General features: G+C 34.4%; 2 protein-coding genes across 2 annotated transcripts; both read left to right on the forward strand.

Annotated features, from left to right (window-relative positions):
* The first annotated feature begins 1,020 nt into the window (after positions 1-1,020).
* On the forward strand, positions 1,021-9,615 carry LOC146164076 (serine palmitoyltransferase 1-like). The gene is made up of 10 exons (XM_083381133.1): positions 1,021-1,155; positions 2,888-3,093; positions 3,793-3,959; positions 4,095-4,227; positions 4,506-4,635; positions 4,931-5,128; positions 5,480-5,672; positions 5,822-5,876; positions 8,903-9,017; positions 9,281-9,615. The coding sequence occupies exons 1-10, from the start codon at positions 1,102-1,104 to the stop codon at positions 9,461-9,463; spliced, it is 1,434 nt and encodes a 477-aa protein (XP_083237259.1). The 5' UTR covers positions 1,021-1,101; the 3' UTR covers positions 9,464-9,615.
* A 1,092-nt stretch (positions 9,616-10,707) lies between these two features.
* LOC146164077 (serine palmitoyltransferase 1-like) lies at positions 10,708-20,578 on the forward strand. The gene is made up of 10 exons (XM_083383028.1): positions 10,708-11,070; positions 11,215-11,420; positions 12,420-12,586; positions 12,788-12,920; positions 14,140-14,269; positions 15,221-15,418; positions 16,025-16,217; positions 16,666-16,720; positions 18,230-18,344; positions 18,770-20,578. The coding sequence occupies exons 1-10, from the start codon at positions 11,017-11,019 to the stop codon at positions 18,938-18,940; spliced, it is 1,422 nt and encodes a 473-aa protein (XP_083239154.1). The 5' UTR covers positions 10,708-11,016; the 3' UTR covers positions 18,941-20,578.
* Positions 20,579-22,186: the final 1,608 nt, after the last annotated feature.

Raw genomic sequence — 22,186 nt, forward strand, 5'->3', positions numbered from 1 at the left:
TTCAATGCTATATTTATTTGAGTTTGCACAATTTAATTCGTTTACAAATTTTAATATTTCTGTTGGCCATTCGCATGAAACTGGTATTAGTGTTATTTTTATATAAGGTGATCGGGGATTATTGGCTGTCAGGTTTATTTTTTCGTCCTCAAGGTTGTACTCACGTTCTGTTTTCATATGTTTAATTACTTATTTTTAGTTGTTTCTGAGCAAAGTGTAAGCTTGGCGTTTGGTGGCGCTAGAGATGTTAAAAATCTGCTAGAGCTTTGCCTTGTACAGGTAAGGCTGCTGCGGCGGAGCAATTTAGGCCAACTACGTTATATAAGTAGCCTAGTCAATCGATCTGAACGAAATAAAAGCGAACATAATTACTAGTAGTTTAGGTCTATACATGAAGTATACCAGTTTGGGTTAAGACCTCTAGGGGCGGTAGTATAAACCCTAAAGAAGCTTTCAAAAGGTGACCGGTCAGTTTAAACAACGACAAATGAAGTGTTTCTATGTCGTTGGTTTAAAGTCAAATTATAATGTTTAGGGAGGATACAAAGGCTATGATGTAATTATATAAATATACCGTAATAAAAAAATTTCGCCCTTCCTTGACACGAGGGTCCTAACATCCCGTGACGCCTACAGTAAAAAACTTACATGGTTTTATAGATTCTGTTCGTGGTTACTATGATTCAAAGAAAAGGCTGGCGAAACAAATTTTTCCCTTTTTCGATTAAATTATCACTAAACTTTTTTCCATGAATGTATTAGAAAAATATAAAATTTGCATCAACGTATAACAACAACAAAAAAATTTGCATCAAAAATTTGCATTTTGCATTATAACAAAAAATTTGCATCAAGCGTATATAAAAAAAAAGTACAAGACACTAAAAATGAGCAATATTAAAATTAATTTCCTTTGTGCTTTAAAAAAAATCAATTGATTTTTTTACTTTTGAAAATTACGAAAATAATAGCCGCTTACCATGACACTTTTGTTGTTTACCAAAGCGTGACTGTTGTAAAGGGTGTTGTTGGATTTGTTTGCCTCAAAGCGATCACGCCCTTATTGTACTTTGCGTGTCAGTTGTCGCGTTGTAGTTTAAAATGGAGCCCGCAGGAAAGTGGATCTTCGCCGAAGCGGTCAACTCTATATTTCAGGTGAAAATACTTGGTGTTGTATTTTTAAATGGGTTTGTTACCAAACGTTCAAATGTTTCGTATTCTTTAAGGGTAATACTAATTTACGGAATGATGAATGGTCGAAACGCTCACTAATTTAAGTGTTACCCCGTTAAAACAATTATTAAACCAACACACAATATTTGAGTTAGGGTGGGGGTTAGCGTTTGGGTGAAGGTGGGTCAAGTGTTATTATATTTAATAATAATACTGTGAGCGTTCCGTCCATTTATCATTAATTATTAGTGTTACCCTTCTATAATCCGTTGTCGGCTTGTTGCTGTCGACCGTCGTTTAAACAAGCGCTACTATTTCACATAAATTCTGCATGGAAAAGCCATTAAAAGAGAATTGGCGCTGGTCTAAAATCCTACCACAACGCACATTATTTGGGTCAGGGTGGGTCAAAACTCGCACCATAATTTTTTTGTATATATATATAGTAACAAAACCTTAACAAGCAAGATTAAATAATATCAAGCATTTGTATTATATAAATAATATCAAGCATACTGCCATGAAACACTTGTTAAAATAACCAGTGAACTATGCAAATACAGATGGAATAAACTATTTGTGCGAAAACTGGGTACCAAACTTTAAAATTTAAAGTAGGGTGCACAATCCATTTTTCATGAAAGAATGAGCCGGGCCCAAAATTTGAATTGGGAAGTTCTTACATGGCTAGAAAATGAGTTTGCAACTCAGTAACTCTACGATAATACAGTATGCCTTAAATCAAAAATGTGTCCTTCTAAAACTAAAGGTAAACATTTACAGACATTCCAGATTGAAAGCCAGTTTATGTCACTCGCTCTCTCTGTACTTATACCTCTAGGTTTAGGTAAATATCTGACTTTCATAAAACAGTAACTTTACACATTTATGGGTAAACGTATTGGTTTAATAATCGCAAAACAAAACACTGGATGAATAAATATAATCATACTTGACCAACCTGAATTTGTGTGGTCATAAAATCATTTTTTTTACTGTTTTATGGATTATAAAAAGTGCTTGCTTAGGCATTTTTGTATTACAGAATGTCAGTAGGCTATTCCTAAAATCCAAACTGTTGATATTCGAAAAGACCACGTTTATGAAGAGGACTTGTGTTTTTATTATTTAAAAGAATTATTTATTTAAATACGTAACAATGAATAAAAAAATGGACAATTTGCGATAAAAGTTACTGCTGATCTAAGGGGGCATTGTGATATATTTCCTGCTTTTATGGGTCAATATGGTTTAATTGTGTCGCAGTTCCTGATTTACAATGCTTCCACAACATTTTTTTTACAAATATTACTCTGAAGAAACACAAAAACTTTATCAAATATTCAACAAATTTTAACTTTATTAAAAATTTTGACTTTATTTTAAATTTTGAATTTATTTTGACCTATAAAGTTCTTAGAAACATTCCCCTAGTTGGTGAAAACAACTTTATTCTTTGATTAGTGGACAGACGAGGTCCTTGAAAAATTTTGACTTTATTGACTTTTGCGGGCCCTAATTATTAGGCTAAAATTACTTTTCCAGTTTAACATGTTATGTGTTGATTTATCCCCCTAAAAATTCACTATAAAAAGATAAAACTGAAAGAAATGTTAATAATATTGAGAAGGATACCACGCAAACTCAAAATTCTGCATTCAAATACATTTCCTTGTTTCATGAGGGTTAACATTGGAACTATTAATTTTTGCAGGCACCACCGTATCACCTAATTTTGGAAGCAATTTTAATTGTGTGGATCATCAGACTTCTTCTCTTTAAAAGTTACAAAATCAACGAAAGGCAAAGTTTAACTGAAAAGGAAAAAGATGAGTTAATCACAGACTGGCAACCAGAACCACTGGTACCACCACTTGAAAAAACCATGGAATCCGTGGTTCCATATCGTCTTGTCACTGGGTCAGTTGCTGCAGCATATCTATATACCTTTCTAACATAAAATTTATATTTTAGTGGTAATCTTTAGACTTATTTTGTAAAAACATATATGTTTATAGTACTCAATAATTATTACTGATGCCATGTGTTTTTTTTGTTTTTTTTCTCTTCCCTTAAGTGAAATGCTGTGTTCGCCTAACGAATGTTTAAACTTTGCATGTATAGGCGATAAACAAGACAACTAACAAGGATATATCAACCGAGAGTTGCCCCTGAGAGCTAACTATTTTTTGTGACATAAGCAAATACACAGGTGGGATGCAGAGGTGCAACCTGCTAGTGGACATATCTGCTCTTCATACACTGACAATGCTACATAAATAAGCTGTTTTTGAGCGAACTTGTGTGCAAACACGCTGCTAAAAAAACATTTTAAATGCGCAAACACGAAAAAATGGGCATTTGTTTGGTTAAATTTGCAGAAATTTTCAGTAAAAAAGAGCTAAGCGCATTACAGAGAATCGTATTGATTGAAATACAGCATTTATAGTCTAATTCAATGAAAATTGCTTGCCTATGTTATGAGTCACACAGTGCAATACCATAGTATGCATAGCACACAGAGACACACATATGGCAAAAGTGGCTTAAAGTTTGCGCAAAACATAGTATTCTAAAAAAATATATCAAGTTTTACAGTTATGTAAACTTTTATAATAGGGCTGTGGGAAAGAACATTGTTGTTGATGGCCACGCATGTCTTAATTTAGCAACAATGAATTTTCTCTCTCTTCTGGGTAACAAAGCAATTGAAGAAAAGTCATCTGCAAGCATTAGAAAATATGGTGTTGGTTCATGTGGCCCCAGAGCATTTTATGGCACTGTGGGTAAGCAATCAACTTGTTTTTGCAGTAAAATAATATTTGTTATATGTATAGAATAATTATATGTGTTTTTAACTCACTTTTAAAAGCTTTAAGTTTAATTCTTGCGTTTGGTTTTCATTTGTTTATTTTTGTCAGATGTCCATGAGGAATTAGAAGGAAGGCTTGCAAAGTACATGGGAGCTGAAAGAGCTGTTACATACTCATACGGGTTTGCCACTATTGCCAGTGCTATTCCTTCCTATGCTAAAAGAGGTGATATCATTTTTGCGTAAGTACTTGCAATATGTTGATTCTAAAAGTTATATGCACATGTTTATGTATTGTACAATATGGTATATTCTTAGCTACGTTCCTTTAATAGCTCTTACAATATATTTGGAAAGTAGCAGACTGCAGTAACTCAATTTGTTTTCACTTGTTATATCACTGAGCCTACATATTATTTGTAATGCTAGGGTAGTGGTTTGCAGAGGGTGTTAAATTGAAATGTATTACAGGGCCTGCTATTTTAACCAGGTATAAATTAAACAACATGTGATATTTTAGAGATGAGGCAATATGCTTTGCAATCCAAAAGGGCCTTCTCGCTTCAAGAAGCCATGTCATTTATTTCAAGCATAATGATATCAACGACTTGGAGGAAAAACTAAAGATTCAGGAAAAGAAGGATTTAAAGGTCTTGAATAAACAGTTGGAGTAACTTAATTCTAATAAACATTCTTTTGAATGTTAAATTTGATATAAAGACTCTAGAGCTATATGCCTTCCTCTGGTGTCCTCTTGGATTGTAAAATTATAATTATTTTTTACACTTAAAATTAGTATGTAGGCCTACTGTATGCATTGTTCTTCGCTATTAGTTAAACATTTAAACTATGTATGTTTTTTCCATATTTTAATGCTTTTCAAACATTTGTCATTAATACAACCTCTTTCAAGTTATTTTATTGATTGCCTTATGTTTATTTCAGAGCCCCAAGAAGGCTTCTGTTACCAGAAAGTTTCTAGTTGTTGAAGGAATTTACATGAACACTGGCGAAATATGCAACCTACCTGAACTGGTTAAACTTAAGTACAAGTACAAAGTGCGATTGTTTATTGATGAATCTTTATCATTTGGTGTGCTCGGAAAACATGGAAGAGGTGTCACAGAACACTACAATGTTCCTGTAGGTCCTTATTTACAATTAAGTATGCTTTGTTTAGTTATCTTTTTCTTGATGGTTTGGAATTTAACAGATCATGCACTCATTTATTCCATAGCGAAAAAGTACTGACCAGTAATTGTTAGAATATTACAGGACTAAAAGTTTAATCGCTAATCAGTTGGCCTAATTAGGATTGTCAAGAGATTTATAGTGTTGCTTCTCTTTCCTTTGTTTGTATCTGCTTCTTGAATTTGCTCACAATTGATAACATTTATTAATATGCTGCCTTACACCCCTGATCCCCTTTGTGTGATTTAGAAACTGTCTTTTCTCAGCCAGCATAATTTTTTTATATGGTTATTTCCGTTTCAGATCAGCAAAATAGATTTGGTTGTTGGAAGCCTTGAATATGCTTTAGCGTCGTTGGGTGGTTTCTGCTGTGGTCGTGCCTTTGTAGTTGATCATCAACGCCTATCTGGCCAGGGCTATGTCTTCTCGGCTTCAACACCCCCATGTTTGGCACAGGCCTCGATTGAAGCCCTTAATATTGTCGAAGCTGATCCAGGTTTACAACCGTTGTGTTTTACTGAAACATATTTTTGTTTTGCCTTCAATTTTAAGTAGAGCGATATAAAAATGATGAGATATGCAAATTGGTAAATTGATTTATTAATAACCTATTTAAAATGCAAAACTTCTTATTTTATTTTTTAGCTATCTTTTCACGGATAAGGGCAAAGTCTAGAAGAATGCAGGAACTTTTATCGGGGTAACTTCTATTATCATGTTTATATGTTTCCCTATTAGTGTGAACTGACTTTATAATTGCACATTAAGTTATTTACATTTTTACTATAGTGTGAAATTTAAATTATATTAAAATATTTAAATTTTTAATTGGTTGTACTATAAGGAAAATTTAGCTACTTTGCAAATAGTAAATTAAAACAAAAAAGCAGTTTTTTGACATATCTATAGTATATTTTTGTTTTTTTACATATATGCCTATCTAAGTTATTTATTTTACACCATTGCTCTAACCTGGGTGTTTGGTTGTCTATACTAAAGTTGCAACTTGCAAGACTATGCTTTTATTTGCAAGCTTGACTGGACAAATGGAGTCGCCCAGAACATATAACTAACATATTTTAGAAAATTGTATGCTTGAGTACTTAAATTGTCAAGCCTAGTCAATGGCCAAAATGCACCACAACACATATACTTTATGCAAGTACTTCTTAACTGGTGCACCATGGAAGGCTACCAGGTGCGCCGTGTGCAAACGAAAAAATAATTGAATATGTAAACCATATTTTTTAATATCCTATCAAGCTTAGCATATTGATTCCACAGTAGCCTACTTTCAAGTAGAACACATAAAAATATCTACAATGCAACAATATTGAAATCAGATTAATCTATAATGCCATAGTATTAAGACCACTGACATAATAAATCCGAATATACAGTAATGCCTACAACAGAATAAAATCTAAGATAGTCTAGATAAAACCTTAACATGTCTAAATAAGTCCTAAATTAATCAGAATAAGACCTAAAAGGATAAAATAAAGCCTATAACTGTAAAAAGAGGGTATGGGATGACTGGGGGACACCTGTCTGGCATCCGCCTTTCTGCTGTCGATGGTTGGGCGCCCTAGTTTAAGGTGCCATTTGGGTTAAGGGCAGGTAATTCGGGTTAATAGTTGGGTTGGAGTTGACTATATTAGGAGAGTTATTGATAGTTATGGGTGGGGTATGAAACTAAGGTTAGATAAAAGGTTGTATAGGCGTTTTTAGACCTTAAGATCTTATTGCGATTTCCTCATTATTTTGACTATTAGGTATAAATCCTATTTACGCGTTATTCATAACTGTATTTTTGTCTAAAAGTAATGTTGTAATAACTTCAGTCTTAAGGCTGGATTCCAGGCTGGCAGAATCTTGCCAGCCTTCTGGTGACAAGCATTTTTGGCGAAAATTCTTCGGTTTTTGGTCGCGCCCCTAAACTTAAATAATGTGTTCGCCTGAGGAATCTATGAACCTTGCCATGTTTGGGCGATAAACAAGGCTATTAATAAGTAAATTAGACAACAAAACGTTACGCCCAAGACAAAAATTTTTGTGACATAAGTCATTACCAAATGCATAAGGGACAAGTGAAGGTACAACCTGGGGCCTGGGGGTGTCCGTACATGTCTGCTTTTCTTGCTTTAAAAGTGTTACATAGATAGTTGTTTTCAGGCAAACTTGTGTGAAAACATGCTGCTCAAAACCAGATTGAAAAGCACAAAAAAATATTCTTTGGATAAATTTCCAATTTATATTGCTCAAAATAATGATATTTATAATAAAATTAAATAGAAATTGTCACAATCACAGCGCAACATGCCCCATAGTATGCATATTACCTTTGGGATAGATTTGTTGAAAACAAAGACACATAAAGCTAGCAAAAGCAGGCCAAAGTTGGCGCGAAGCGCAAAAATTTTTTGCATTTGCGTAATTAAACAACCAAAAATATACTTTAGGCCTTAGGGGGAGAAGTATAGCCTGGTACATTCTTAATATGCCGATGTGAATGTTATACCTGTACATTTAACAGGAATGGAAATTCAACTCAATATAGAAGCACTTGCCAATTTAAAGTAAAACTGCCAACATGTAACAATTGTATGATCAAAAGTGTGTACGTTTTTAAAATAATAAACAGTCTATATGCCTTACATTGGCTTTTTCTCACTAAACAACGTGCTTCACACTACCATAACTTTTTTCAAAATGACACAGCAAAATTAATTTCTGCCAATTGTAAAATAGATGTAATTATATATGTGTAGAAACAACCACAAGGTATTTTGTAAATTTGAAAACAATTAAAAAAAGTTTTCGAAAAAAAAAAAAATTTTTTTTTTGCATTAATTTCTTTGGTTTTCTGGCTGATTCTTCGGCCGACAGAGTCGCCAAGTCGCCAACATTCTGCCATACTGCTGGATTCCCTTTAAAGATATGCAACTATGAAGCCTTATAAATAAAAAAAATCGCAAGCATTTTAAGAGAAATACCAGCCCACCTGTTACGTGTTTATCAACACTTAAACACCCAAATTAATTAATTGCCATAAGCCAAATCTTAGAGTTCATTAAGAGATTTTACGAATTTTTAAATAGGGCTTTAGATTACGCGTTTCAGCTTTCGTTTGCCAAATATGTTCTTCAGTTACACCACCTCAAAATTTTGTACTTGCTTTGCTCACCAGGTGCGCTGCAACATTTTCAGATGTCTCTAGGTGCGCCTCCAAGTATAAAATGGGTTAAGAAACACTACTTTATGCCTTGTTACAAAGTGTTCCATATTATTCCTGCCATCAGACTTTTTGCTAATTATTCGTTGTTTACTATTAACCACTGTATTTTCAGGTTATTACTAGTTAAAATATTAACCCATATTGTCATCCACAGTTTGTCCTTGTTAGAGTTATTTTAACTTGCTCAATAGGTAACAATTTTTGCTATAAAATTGTTCAACTTTAAATCTTATCAACTATGTGCATTTAGCTAAAGGGCATGAACAATGTAGAAGTATATAAACAACTTTGAGACTTTTTATAACACATTTAAAAACTTGTAGTTACTGTTGTAAAAATGATCAATATATAAAGGAATTAAACAATATTTTGCTATAGTTTTTAAATTTTGTATAATATTTTAAATTCAACTATAGCATTAGATTTTTAAATTCAAATTATTAGCATTAAAGATTTCAAATTCAAATATTAGCATTTTTGTATTGTAGTATAAAAGCTTTTGAGATGTCTGGTTACATTGAATCTCCATCGTTCCACCTCAAACGGAAAAATTCAGTGTCAAAAGAGGACGATTTGTCATTTTTGAGAGCTGTTGTTGATCAGGTATGTGCTTTATTTTTTATTAGCACAAGTCCTCTGGTATTCAAAATTACTGTTTTAAATAACAGGATACTACGCTGGGCCTATTTATGCCATTTTAAAGTTGTTTTAATCTTATTATCCTGGTTTAATATACAATGGATAATGGCTGTTTCCTGTACTAAATTCAATACTCCACTATAATCATGTATAATTGTATTTAATTCAGGCTAGTAAAATACAGTTATTTAACTGAATTGCTTATTACTTTATATTATGCTTTTCAGTGTGCAATGAACGGCGTTTGTATTGTGGTTGCCAGTCGCTTAAGCAAAGAGGAATTCCATCACAACTGGCCACCTAGTATTCGTATTGCCGTATCAGATGCAATGACAGAAGAAGATATGTTAGGGGCAGCTACAACCATTAAACAAGCAGTGAACAAAGTAGAAAATGATTGCAAATGTTAGGTTTAGCTTTACCTTGTTAGTGATTTTATTTGCAGTGCAATGATGCATGTTTTTATTATGTTATTTACTGACATTTCTTTTGTGTTGCTGCAAGTATTTTTTTAAAACAATGGAGGCTAACAAAAATACAATTCACACTTTTAGACATATGCATGTAGCAGTCTACAACGTGTCATTTAGGTTAAATTCCATCAAAAAAATATATATATACATCATGTGTCTTGTTTTTCTTTGTTGTAGCAGAAACAGTTTAATTTGGATTAAGGGATTGATTGTTTCATTAATATATTTTTATGCAAAGGAAATCGCTCATTAAAATATTTCTCATTTCAAAGGAAATTGCTCTTTAAAATATCTCTTTTGACAAAGGAAATGTGCTTTGCAAGCTTAACTGTTTTGCAATATGACATGTGTGCTTTGGCTAAATTAACTATAAGAGTGATCTAAAGCCAAAATGTAGACACATGTTCTTGTAGTTTTGGTGAATGTAAGGTTAGCTAAAACTATACTGCTCCCTGTTTTATTGTTGCAAAAATGAAGCGAAAAAGGTAGCTTGATTGTTATGTGTCCATATTATTTCTACAATGTTGTTTCTACGCAAAATCTTTCATGTGTTTTATAATCCATCTATTTTTTTGGTAAATTGTGCTATTTTCAGGGAAAATTGGATGATGTTCTATTTCAATTAATTTTAATTTTACATGCTATATTGTATTTTATCAGTTAAGTTGTATATAATTGTTATTGTGATTTAATCTGTTCTATACTGTTCTAATACGCTATATTGTATTTTATCAGTTAAGTTGTATATAATTGTTATTGTGATTTAATCCGTTCTATCTAGGATGAAAGGTAATTGTCTTGCTCTTAATGAAAAATTTCTAAATCCATTATAAATAAAAACTGTGTAATTTGTTCAAAAAATGAAACCAACAACGCTTGTGTTTTACTTATTTTTTGTCTTTTTATATTATGCTTAATACAGAACTTTGTACTTCAAATTAATACAGAGCGACAGTCCCGGCTTGACCAGAGGTCGTGAGTTCAAACCTCACTTCAGGCCAGTTGTTTTTCTGGCTTGCTCTGCTTGCATTATAGATCGACAGATTTGGCGAGTCTGCAATGGCTTTTCGGTGTACTATTGATACGGAAGCCGTAATCGTTGGTCATAAAGCAGCTTCCGAGGGCCTAGATCACAGTTGTTATTAAACACATGTGTGTGTGTGTCTTTCATTCATTACTTCAAATTAACTTTCAACTTGCTATAAATTATTTGCTACTATGTTTTGGCATAAACACAACAAACACCCATGAATATATAACATAAAAATGCAGTGATTTAAATTGGCCATTTGTTGTTACTTGTGCCAACATTCTTTGTCAAGCTTACCTTTTTCTGTACAATTTTGTTGTTTTAAAGCAAGAACCATTGACATGCTAAGTTTTATATTTGTTCTGTAACATGACTTCGATTGTAACCTTCCAACCACACGTTTTGTCCTTTTAGATTGTTTAGTAAGCTTTAAAGTAAAATTTAATTGCAATTGTCTGCAATGGATGCTGAACGACCATGGGTTGTGGCTGAAGCCATCCATTCAGCTCTTCATGTAAGTCTGTTTGTATTATTAAATGGAGGTAAAACATGTGCATGATAATCAGTAACAAAGTTTGTTGTACATTTCTTCTCTTACTTGACATGTTGATTTACAATACACTTGGTTTTGATTTTGAAAACAACACTTTTTGATTAGGCTCCAATGTATCACTTGCTGGTGGAAGGGCTGCTGGTGCTGTGGATCATACGGCTTATCTTCTCAAAGAGCTATAACATTCAAGACAAAGACCCCATCACAGAGCAGGAAAAAGATGAGCTAATTGCAGAGTGGAAGCCAGAGCCGCTGGTGCCACCCCTGGAAGAAACCATGGCAAAATCTACTCCATATAGAGTTGTTAGTGGGTAAGAAACTTTGTGTATGTTAGTGGGTTATGAATATCATTCAGGTCTTTGTGGTAGTTGTTTTAAGATTTACAGCAAATATACTCTTTATAGACTCGTAGAACATCAGGAGTAGTAGTAGTTCAAATTTCATTTTGCAGTATAAAAAAAATAATAATTTCTTGTAGCTTTTTGTTGTGCTTGTTTTCTAAATAAAATAGGTACACACAAAAATAATTCTTTGAGATAGTGGTTATGTCATAGCAGGGGCGTATCCAGAAATGTAAAAAGGGGGCGGTCCCGAATTTTCAACTTGGGGAATTCCCCGTTTTTCCGTCTGACGGTAATTACGTCATAAAATAGTGACGAGTATGACGTCATAAAATAGCGATTGTGACAATTTTTTTTGGTATAACGGCATTACTTTTAAATTTATACTAAAGAGAAAAAAATAAAAATATAATGTCCAATATTTTTTAATACGTTTTCCGTTTGTCGGCGACGCACTTGGCAGCCCTCCACGGCGCAACGGTAAAGAAGCGCTGTTCTGGTTCAAAAGACAGCATTAAATATAAACAAAACGGCTGTAGGAAAATCCTTCGCGCAAAGCGCGAACATTTTTGGCACTTACGTAGTTAAAATAGTCGAAAAGTATATGAAATGGATTCGTGTATAGTTAAGAGGCAGCGGGCCTGATAAAATACACCGGCCAGATTTCTCATACTGTCTCCTGTCGTTTGAACCCTATAGATATGACAAAAAATAGTATAAAAACGCTTATTTTGTTGGCTCAGAATTAGGGCTACAGCAGTGTCTTAAATGAAAGATTACGTTTAACTAAGACAAGATTGAAGTGTAAAACAATAATAAAGCTTTAACATTGACACCCAAGTAAATCATAATAAGATATAATTTATCTCACTTGAAATGAAAATATTCTTTATGCAGCATAACACACATAATTTTCTCGTACTGAAATCCATAAAAATATAATTGAAATACCTCATCAAATATATACAGACCGCTTGGAAAAAATGTTACAGTGGATGGTTACCAATGCAAAAACTTTGCTTCAATGAATTTTCTTGGACTGGTGGGTAACAAACGGATTGAGGATCAAGCTAACTCCTGCATTTCCAAATACGGAGTAGGGTCATGTGGCCCACGCGGCTTCTACGGAACATTTGGTAAGGCTTTTCTGTATAAAGCAAAACCAGTGGTTTCAATAAAGCATTATTTATGCTGGTGATGATTCAGCTTATTCTTTACAATTTTGTGAAGTAAATAGCAAACATATCGATTCGTCTCGTAACAATGATATATATATTCAGAACGGCATATTTTTTTGTAATTTTTTGAATTTACTGTCATGTTTTTTTTTATTGCAGACGTACACCTTGAGCTAGAAAATCGCCTGGCGTCGTTTTTTGGCACTGATGAGTCTATTCTCTACTCGTATGGCTTTTCAACAATAGCCAGTGCAATACCGGCCTATGCAAAGCGTGGTGACGTACTATTTGTGTGAGTGTTTGCAAACTTCGACTGTGACAAGATTTGTGTTGTCTGGCAAAATCACTGTATTACGATCGACTGTACAACAAGGGAAGTGTATAACAATCAATTTTATTATGTTCAGTAGTGAACAAATAGCTAGCCACTCCTAAAATTTTAAATGTTAGACTTTGATCTTGGATTATTGCCTCCAATTATATTGCATTTATGTGATATTCTTATTAATAACAAAACAAATTATTAACCGTTGAAAACAGAGCCACTTGTAGTAAGCTAGAAACTTACATGTTTTAAAAATCACTCTTTATACCATTCGCCTGTGGAATACAAACTAAGCTTGTGTTTATGTTTATGCCATTTTTGTTTTTAAAATTAGTGCAGTCAGTTAATATCCTACCGTACACTTTTTGTTTAGCTAACCTTGCCATCAAACATTTTAATGACTAACCGTTTGGTCAGTATTCTTTCTGTGGAATTACTTAATCTAGAACATTGCTCTTCAACCTTTTTCCACTTGCTGCACACCAACGGAGCTAAAATAATTCGGGGACACACCTTCAAAATATATGTCAATCAACAATAGACAACGTTAGCAACTCTTTTAGGCAGCCAAGAGGCCCAAGAGTAAATTGAGCGATTTCTGATAAAACACGCTGAAGGCGACAAAAAAAGATGTGTTACATTTGTTTATCTTCTGATTTTGCAGACTTCCTAAAATTTCTGAATCCGGTCAAAGTGCTAGAAATAGTACCCCCTTGCAATAAATAAATAGAAAACAAAGGACTTTTAAAATCACAAATGCCAATAATACACATGGCTAATCTCCCTTACCACTATGTTGTGAAGTTTGAAAACAATTGTTGTATCATATGTTTATACTCCTGTTTTAGTTGAATTAATTAAAGCTATTTTATATAGTTGATTTCCATTTATAGAATGTAACATAGGTTTCTAAATTTTTTAAATATGATATAAGGTTCATAAAACTACACCTGGATTATTGCCTACGATTTTTATTGTCGTTTTAGGTATATTTATGTAGGTATGTCACAAAAAATTTAACACCCTGTTTAGGTGTGCCTCAAGAGACAAAAAGTTGCGTAGCACTGACTTAAACTTATAAAACATTGCTGATTTAGTTGTACAGAAAGTTTTTGTGTGGTATGTGGTTTGATATTGGTAAACTTAAATATAGGAGACCTAACTTAACTAAATTTTTGCTTTACAGAGATGAGGCGGTTTGTTTTGCCATACAAAAGGGTATTCAGGCATCTAGGAGCAGAGTGGTGTTTTTTAAGCACAACGACATGCAAGACCTCGAAGAAAAACTTAAGCAACAAGATCAAAAAGACAAAAAGGTAAATCAGACAAATAACAACATTTCTTGTATAGCTGTGGTTTACAGAATAAGATGTTTTGCACTGCAAGAACATACTGTTGGTTCTGCATTTCGGTGTGATTTATTTTGAATGCAAAAAATAATGTTCTTTGTTTTTTTAACTGATCAATCTAGCTGTGCAGCTAACAGTTTATTCCATTGGTTTTTAACTTTAAAGGGAACGTCTCTAGCCCTAGGGCTATTTTTTTGGTATTTTATAGTGACCACTGCCCGCCAACTGCTTTCATGTCTGCTTACATATTATCCTTTAATAGTTCACATAAAGTACATTTAAAGGTAGTTTATTTACTGTTATTGTATTGCATGCATGGCAATAGTAAATAATTTTGTGACTTGCAACTTTATGGGCTGCTTAGTTAGAAAAAATATAAATAAGCACTGGTTTATACGAAGAAAGCAAAATCTTGACTGTACTTTAACTGGTAAGTTTTCAAATTGTATTTAGAAGACTATGTATTACCCTTGTTTTTATTTGTTCACGGAACCACAACAAAATAAATAATTTAACATCCACGAATTGCATTCCTGAGAAAATACAGCAATTTTCGCAATATGCTTCACTGTTTACTATCGCGATACTATACCCCTTGTGGTATACCTTCCTTCGTAGGTGTACTCCATTGTAATCTAAAGCTGGTCTTTATATTCACGTAAATGCCAGCATTTGCTTTTATGGGTATTTGACGCATTGCCCAGTACAATTTTTTATTCAAGAATCGTATTTCAGGACGTTAACAAATATTAATTAGGTTGTTTAATGGTAAACATACAACTAAATAACAAGGCTAATACTACCAGAAAATATTCAGTGTTTTGGAAAATGCCCCTAAACGTGTTGTGAAGTTATTGCTAACATTTGTCGACCTAGTTTCTCCAGCTGTGGGTTAAAAAAAGAACTTAAAATGCGCAGGAACCGACGAAAGCCCGGGTTACCAGAAAGTTCATGATCGTGGAGGGCCTCTATATGAATACGGGCCAGTTGTGCGATCTGCCAAAGCTCGTCGAGCTTAAGTACAAGTACAAGGTGCGCCTGATTGTTGACGAATCGCTGTCCTTCGGCACGCTGGGTCAACACGGCAAAGGAGTGACCGAACATTTTAAAATCCCGGTAAGAGATTGTGCCTTGTAATTCCGTGCTGCGTATCCGAAATATTCGATCTGGAGTTCTTTGTCTATAGTATACTTTCGATCAACTTCCCAATTCCCACTGAACTCTTCCTAACTAACCAAAGACCCCAAAGGAAAACCAAGATCTCAAAAAAGGCATGTAAGAGAAAAATTTACACGTTTGTTTCACGCTCCAAATGAGGGGCACAGGGCAGTCTATTCATCCAAATAAGACTAAATTACTGTATGGCGGTTAGTGTAATCTCTTCCAGCATGCCTACTCCCCACTTTTATATTTGCCCTACTTACGCCGAAAACCCCTTTATTGCATCCCCTAACCTTTCTTTGTTCATTTCATAGGACTCTTAAGGATGTGTCGTATATTTGCTCCTATTGTACAAACACTAATATCGCATTGAAACTAAAATCGATTTAATTATGCCTTATCGCTTGTTTAGAGAAAACAGTAGAGTCTTATAGCAATTCCTAGATTGATATCAAAATGTGCAATACCTATATTCGCATAAAACCTTTAAAAAACTGTTTGAAAAGTTAGACAACGTCTCGTACTATTTACACGACATTGCTGTTTACGTGTACTCGACAGGTGAGCAAGGTGGATCTGATCAGCAGCAGCCTGGAGTACAGTGTGGCGTCTGTGGGCGGCTTTACCACCGGGAGCCACTACGTGGTCAACCACCAACGCATCACTGGACTCGGATACGTTTTCTCCGCCTCGTTACCCCCGCTTCTGGCTAAAGCCGCCATCGAAGCTCTCAACATTATGCAGGAAAATCCACGTACGCCTTGCTTCACCCCAAGAATCGAAATGTTTTTAGTTTTTTGCGTCTCTTGGCAAGCCGGGATAAATACTATCCCTAAAACGTAGTGTCGCCGTTGCTTAACTTTTAGGCGCCCGCTGCCAACAAATCTACGTTGGCCTTTGATATTTAGTTCTTGAACTAAAAAACATATTCTAAAATTTGTTTGGACACTTAGTCGTAGTTTCTTAAAATCGTGACATATTTCATGTACGTAGTTTGTCTTAGCAAAGTACTTTGCTATTGGCTGACTTTAAATGATAACATTTTATTGATTCACGCAATTTGACAAGTTTCTTGAAAAGTGATTTTAATTAATGTTTCATGAACCCGTGTTTCTAAATCTGCTAAGGTTAAAATCATAGAATTATTATTGCAACCTCCTCATGACAGCAATCTAGACCCTTACTTGCGTGATCTGTTTCAGGGATCTTCGAGGAACTGCGCATGAAAGCTGCAAAAATGCAAACTCTTCTAAAGGAGTAAGTAGAATTTTACTGATATCCACAAAGACAAATGTTAAAAAAGGAAGGGCTGTTACGGACCCTTTTTGGCTAAGGAACTCATAAAAGCTGTTTTTATAATGTATCATCGTTCGAGCTATATAATATGTTTTGACATCTAGTTTATGTCGGCATAATTGTGCTTTAAATTGGACCGTTTTTATACGCTCGCAGTTTTTTATATATAAAAGAAAGAACACATTGAAAAAAAATTACTGTCAGTTTAATGGGGCCATGGACAACGTCTGGTATTTCTTAGCAGGATTGTTACGTATAATTAATAACTTCCCCCGACCCCTACAATTACGGGAAGCCATACTTCCTTGCCAATAATTTGTTTAAAAACACTTCTCATTTTTTTTTTCAAATTTGGAAGATCTTTTAACCATGAATACCGTTTTGCCTTAACCAATGAAATGTCACATTCTTACGAAATAAACAGCATCTTCACATAGTTTTGCCACAAAACAGTGACATGTATTATATTGTCTTCTGTGTATACTGTTTACATGTTGATTACAACACGTTTGTAAATCGGCCTCCATTTTGTGTCCCAAGTCCAACTATCAAACTCGTCAGAACTTTTTTGTCGCGACTTCTCGGCTTGTCGTTTAAATTTGTACTTTTTCCTGTTTAGCAATTATTTAATGCTTAATAATATTGGCAACTGTAAAATCGCCTCCTGAAAAGTTTGGAACAAAAAACTTGTAATAATCGCCCTGCTAAAGAACGCTGGTTTACACGAAAAGCCGCGCTCGTCAAAGACCACGAAAAAGAGAAAACAGAAGAAGGTGACGCGAGAGATAGAACAGTCAAAGAATATGTTAACAACAAACGATAATAAATTAAGGAAAAATTATTTTTAATATAGACCAACGGTGTGTTTTGAATAGTATTACTGTCGTACAGTTTAATAAGCTTTGTCTTGCAAAAAGTTGCTGTCTGCTCATAAAAATTCCAGACTAGAAGGTAGAAGGTGTGCCGTATCACGCAACTTAATAGATTTTACTTGACCACGGCCTATGGCAGTATGGTGAAACAAAAGTATGGTGAGGTCAAGCGAAACAAAGCTAATTATAAAGAAATACGAAAATATTTTCCTAACTTAAAGTAATTTTAGTGCAACTTAAACCAAAAATCGATCATGTAAAATACCTCCTAAAATGCCAATTTACCTCTAATCTATGGGGTAACAAACCCTGATACACGGCAAAGTTGATTTTACTTAGTTTCCGCTTGCCACATATATTAAACTATGAACTCTAGGGCTAGTATTTTAATATTTGTTGATTTTGTTTGGCTTAACTTGCTTTTATTGTTTGTTTTTTAGATTTGCCTTGACACAGATGGTATTGACAAAACTTTTATTTTAGCATCTCTAAAGTTAATGCTATACGTAAAGTTTGTTTAGGGTGATAACACGTAATAAACTGATAGCAATACTGGGTAGTGGTAAGTTAAGTTATTTGCAAAATTTGTTCTTTTAAGAATTCCCGAAATGGAGATCATCGGCTTTCCCGAGTCACCCATCTTTCACATGAGACGACGGACTGCAGTTTCACAACAAGATGACCTTCAATTTTTAAATAAAATAGTTCAAAAGGTAATTTTGAGTTATTGTTGTGTTATAGGCATGTTGCTTAGCATAGATAAGATGAACAGTAGTGCTTAGTGGGCCCAAGTGTTTTGCCTGGCACATTTGAGGGATGCTTGCAAAAAAATTAAGGCGTGCTTACAAAAGCAAATTTACTCTGGCTTAAAACTTCTGTGTATTTTAGGTACGGTGACAGTTTTAAGCAAGAATATATACTTTGTAATCACGCCTTAATTTTTTTTCAACCGTACCCAGTAACCAGTAATCACCAGAACGATGCACTGCAATAAAAAGGAACTTTTTATTAGTGATGCATATAAGGTTCTAAGCATCTTCATTTTGTTAAGAGTCGTTAATGATAAAGTGTACCCGCTTGATTTAGAAGATTTTATTGGATACTCGTTACACACAAATGAAACTTTACAAATGATTAGTGTATGGAGAACGGAGTTTGCCTCACCGTTGCCAGCCGCTTAAGGATGGATGAATTAAAACGCGAATGGCCGCCAAGCATTCGGATCGCAGTCTCTGTGGAAATGTCGCAACTCGACATCGAGAAAGCTTGTCACGTCATAAAAAATGGTGTTCGCAAGTGTTTGGAGTAAAACTCTGGTTTTGTAGTTTTGCTTGGCTGTGTAGTATTTTACGTTTGACTCATATGACGGAACAAAAGAACTCTCCAACCGCGTACTAAGGTTGACCGATTGAGAACACCTGGATACGTCAGCCTACTGCACCAACAGAGCTGATAAGTAAAAATCACTGTATAAAAACTAATTATTTTTTTAACCAAGTAATTATTTTGTATTTATTGTATTTGCACTATCGTACGGCGTTTTTGCGCGCAAACACTCAAGCAGAAATTTTCTCAAGGAAAATTTTTTCGCAAACAAGATAAAATCGATTATATCGTATTTCTTGTAATTAGTATTGTAAAGATACGAACTTGCGTTGTAAAAATCTTTATATGCCGCTTGTAGACCGCACCCTTACTCTGTTTGACCCACCTCATCTACACACAAAACTAACGACAAGTGTTAGATTACCATCAAGTCTTACAACCGAAATAACCTCGTACAGTTTAAACATAATGAAGTGGATTGCGATAAATACCGAGTTTAATTTTTTTTTTCAACGGTTAACCTTCATTTAAAGCGAGTAACAGTGTTTAGCTATTCATCCTTTCATCATATTAACCAATGAGAAGTTGTTATTGTCTAACTTGCGGCCTTCTGTTTGACCTTCAACAAGTTTTACCTGTCCTTGTTGAAAGGTGCCTTTATGTGCAGAGTAACCATGTGATTAACCGCTTATACTGGAACTATTCATTGTGTAACAATCAATCGCTACTTCGAATTAATGCAAAACTTTGTTTACGCACAAAAATGCAACTTGTCTTCTATGCATTACCGAGTATTTTCCTTGTGTTAATGCCCGTGGTTAGCTTGTGAACTATTTTACAATGTATTTTTTAACGACTTGTCATGTGAAGTTTTTAACCATTATCACCATCATCCATCACCAACACACACCACCAACGTATTTACCTTTTGGTTTTTAATTATGGAATGTGAATGTATTTATGCAATTTTTCAGATAACTTTTCAGTATTTAACAGTTGTTAAGCGTATTTGCGCACTATAGTTTCACCAATCGCGAGTAGCTTTGTATTTTATGATTGGCTTAGTAATGTTTTTAACGGATTTTATTGTGGTTGTTATGTTTGTCAGTGACTCGTCTTTCTTGACCGCGGCACAAATTCAAAAACTAAAAAAGTAGGGACTTCATTATTATGAGGTGCTTATAACAGATAAACACTCGATACCACAAAGTACTATTTTACCACTGCTTTAAACGGTTCATATTTAGTTCCTGTTTTGGGCGTTTGTTTAAATGTGCACTGTAACAAATCGTAAAAATAGCATTTTACCCCTCGTTTCCGTAAATTTTTAGTGTTCAATTAAAAAATAACCGTTTTCTGGAAATTTTATAAAAAATTCGGCCTGTTTTTCACATATGTTGATGAGCGTTTACCTCAGTTTAATTGCCATTAAACTTGCTCGTTAACATCAACCTTCATACTCGTAGTGCGTTAGAGATGTTTTCGGTTTACTGTACATACAATGATAAGATTGTTTTCTAAGAAAATGTTTTTAGCTTGCTTGGTAGTTGTTCTAATTATTTTCTTGTGACTAACATGTATGTATTTTTTACAATATTTATAATCCCCTCGAATAAAACATATGAAGCTAATTGTTTGCAGTTTGGAAGTGTTTCTAGTAATATGTTGCTATAGGTTTACCTACCTCACGCGTCCAGCCTAGTGATTCAAACATTTTAATGGTCGCAGAGCCACTTCGAGGTGAAACAATATCGACGCGTACCACCTTAATTCAAGAAAAAAGTGTTTTCGATCCGATTAATCTTTCCTACATCGAATGTATTTAAGCGATTTGATTTTGCTGGTTTTCGTCAAGCAAGACAGGCAGTGCACTATTTTGCTCACAGCGCACCGGAAATCATGTACGGTTCCTTATTTTTGACGTTATGTTCATTAAAGCAGAAAAACCCTCTTCGCTTCCCCATGTAAAAAAAATATAATTGGGGTATTGCGCGAGATGCTGGTGTGGTTCGAGCAGTATATTTTGGACCATAAATTCTAGCCCTGCAGTATCGTCAGCCCAAGTATCAATTATCTTCTTCCCCAGTCCCGAAAGGTAAGTGCGAGTTTCTCTAGTTGTTATGTAACGTATTTGTTGAGCGTGTTTAGAATAAACCTCTGTTTCAAATCGTTATTCCATACTTCCTTTTTAGCGATGTCCTGTTGACGCAGTCTGCATGTGATATGTTTTGTAGCTAACCCCCAACGAAGCCGATTTTGTGTTATAGGCCTAGTTCACCGCGGCTTTGTAATAACTGCGCTGTAATGTGATTTATTCAAAGCAAGTTATGCTGAATTTTTCGAATGTACAATAAATCTATAAGCGACCTTACAATATGCACTTTGAAATGTAATGACAGTTTGTTTAGTTTCCACTAAGTGGATATACAGATTTTATTTTTCAGACAGCATGTCCTGAAAGCAGTGCAGTAAAAATAGAGTTAGCTCCACCAGGCAACATATCAATAAATATAAATCGCTCTTCTGGTGTAAACGAAGTATAAACCGACGTTTCGGCAGCAGATACCAGCTGACCTCATCAGGGTTAATAATTAAAACGAGAGTGCGTTAGCCATCTTATATACTGAGCAGTAAAAATTGTAAAAACATGTCCTGAAAGCAGTGCAGTAGTTCAGATTTTAGTAAGCTGAAGTTACCGATTGTTTGTTCGTCGTATTGATCCTTGTATCCTATTTTTAGACTACCAAGGTGTACTAATATTCAATACCGCTTGTTGAATAATAATCTGTATACCAGTGCAGTCAAGTAGCCTACTTGCTTTAAGCTTAAGGTTTGAATTTGGTGGTCGATGACCAAAGACATACTGCTTATAAAAGTTTGTTGGCACAATCATAGTTTTGCACTTTGTAAAGATTATTTGAGTGCCAAAAAAGAACTTTGAGAATAACGTAACACCTAGTAATAATAACACTTAACTAGACTTTTAGTACTGGGTAAGTGGACTTCGAGATCGAAACACTAAGATTGTGAAAGTTATAGAAGGCATCTGTAATATGCCAGGCTGGCAGAATCTTACCAGCCTTCTGGTGTCAAGTGTAAATGGTGTGTTCGCCTAAAGGCGATAAACAAGGCTATTAAGATTAACATCAAAACGTTGCGGCGAAGGCGCAAAAGTTTTGTGGTATTAACAAATACACAAAGGACATGCGAAAACTTCTGGTGGTGTACA

Source organism: Ascidiella aspersa, chromosome 2, assembly GCF_963924565.1.
Source record: "Ascidiella aspersa chromosome 2, kaAscAspe10.2, whole genome shotgun sequence".
Taxonomy (NCBI): Eukaryota; Metazoa; Chordata; class Ascidiacea; order Phlebobranchia; family Ascidiidae; genus Ascidiella; species Ascidiella aspersa.

What these genes read in the sequence shown, in the direction of transcription:
- LOC146164076 (XM_083381133.1), top strand. Translation starts at nt 1,102, where the DNA reads ATGGAGCCCGCAGGAAAGTGGATCTTCGCCGAAGCGGTCAACTCTATA. An exon ending in TATTGTCGAAGCTGATCCAG is followed by an intron (nt 5,673 to 5,821) that starts GTTTACAACCGT and finishes TTTATTTTTTAG; the next exon opens with CTATCTTTTCACGGATAAGG. An exon ending in TGAGAGCTGTTGTTGATCAG is followed by an intron (nt 9,018 to 9,280) that starts GTATGTGCTTTA and finishes TATGCTTTTCAG; the next exon opens with TGTGCAATGAACGGCGTTTG.
- LOC146164077 (XM_083383028.1), top strand. Translation starts at nt 11,017, where the DNA reads ATGGATGCTGAACGACCATGGGTTGTGGCTGAAGCCATCCATTCAGCT. An exon ending in CGTGGTGACGTACTATTTGT is followed by an intron (nt 12,921 to 14,139) that starts GTGAGTGTTTGC and finishes TTTGCTTTACAG; the next exon opens with AGATGAGGCGGTTTGTTTTG. An exon ending in CCGAACATTTTAAAATCCCG is followed by an intron (nt 15,419 to 16,024) that starts GTAAGAGATTGT and finishes TGTACTCGACAG; the next exon opens with GTGAGCAAGGTGGATCTGAT.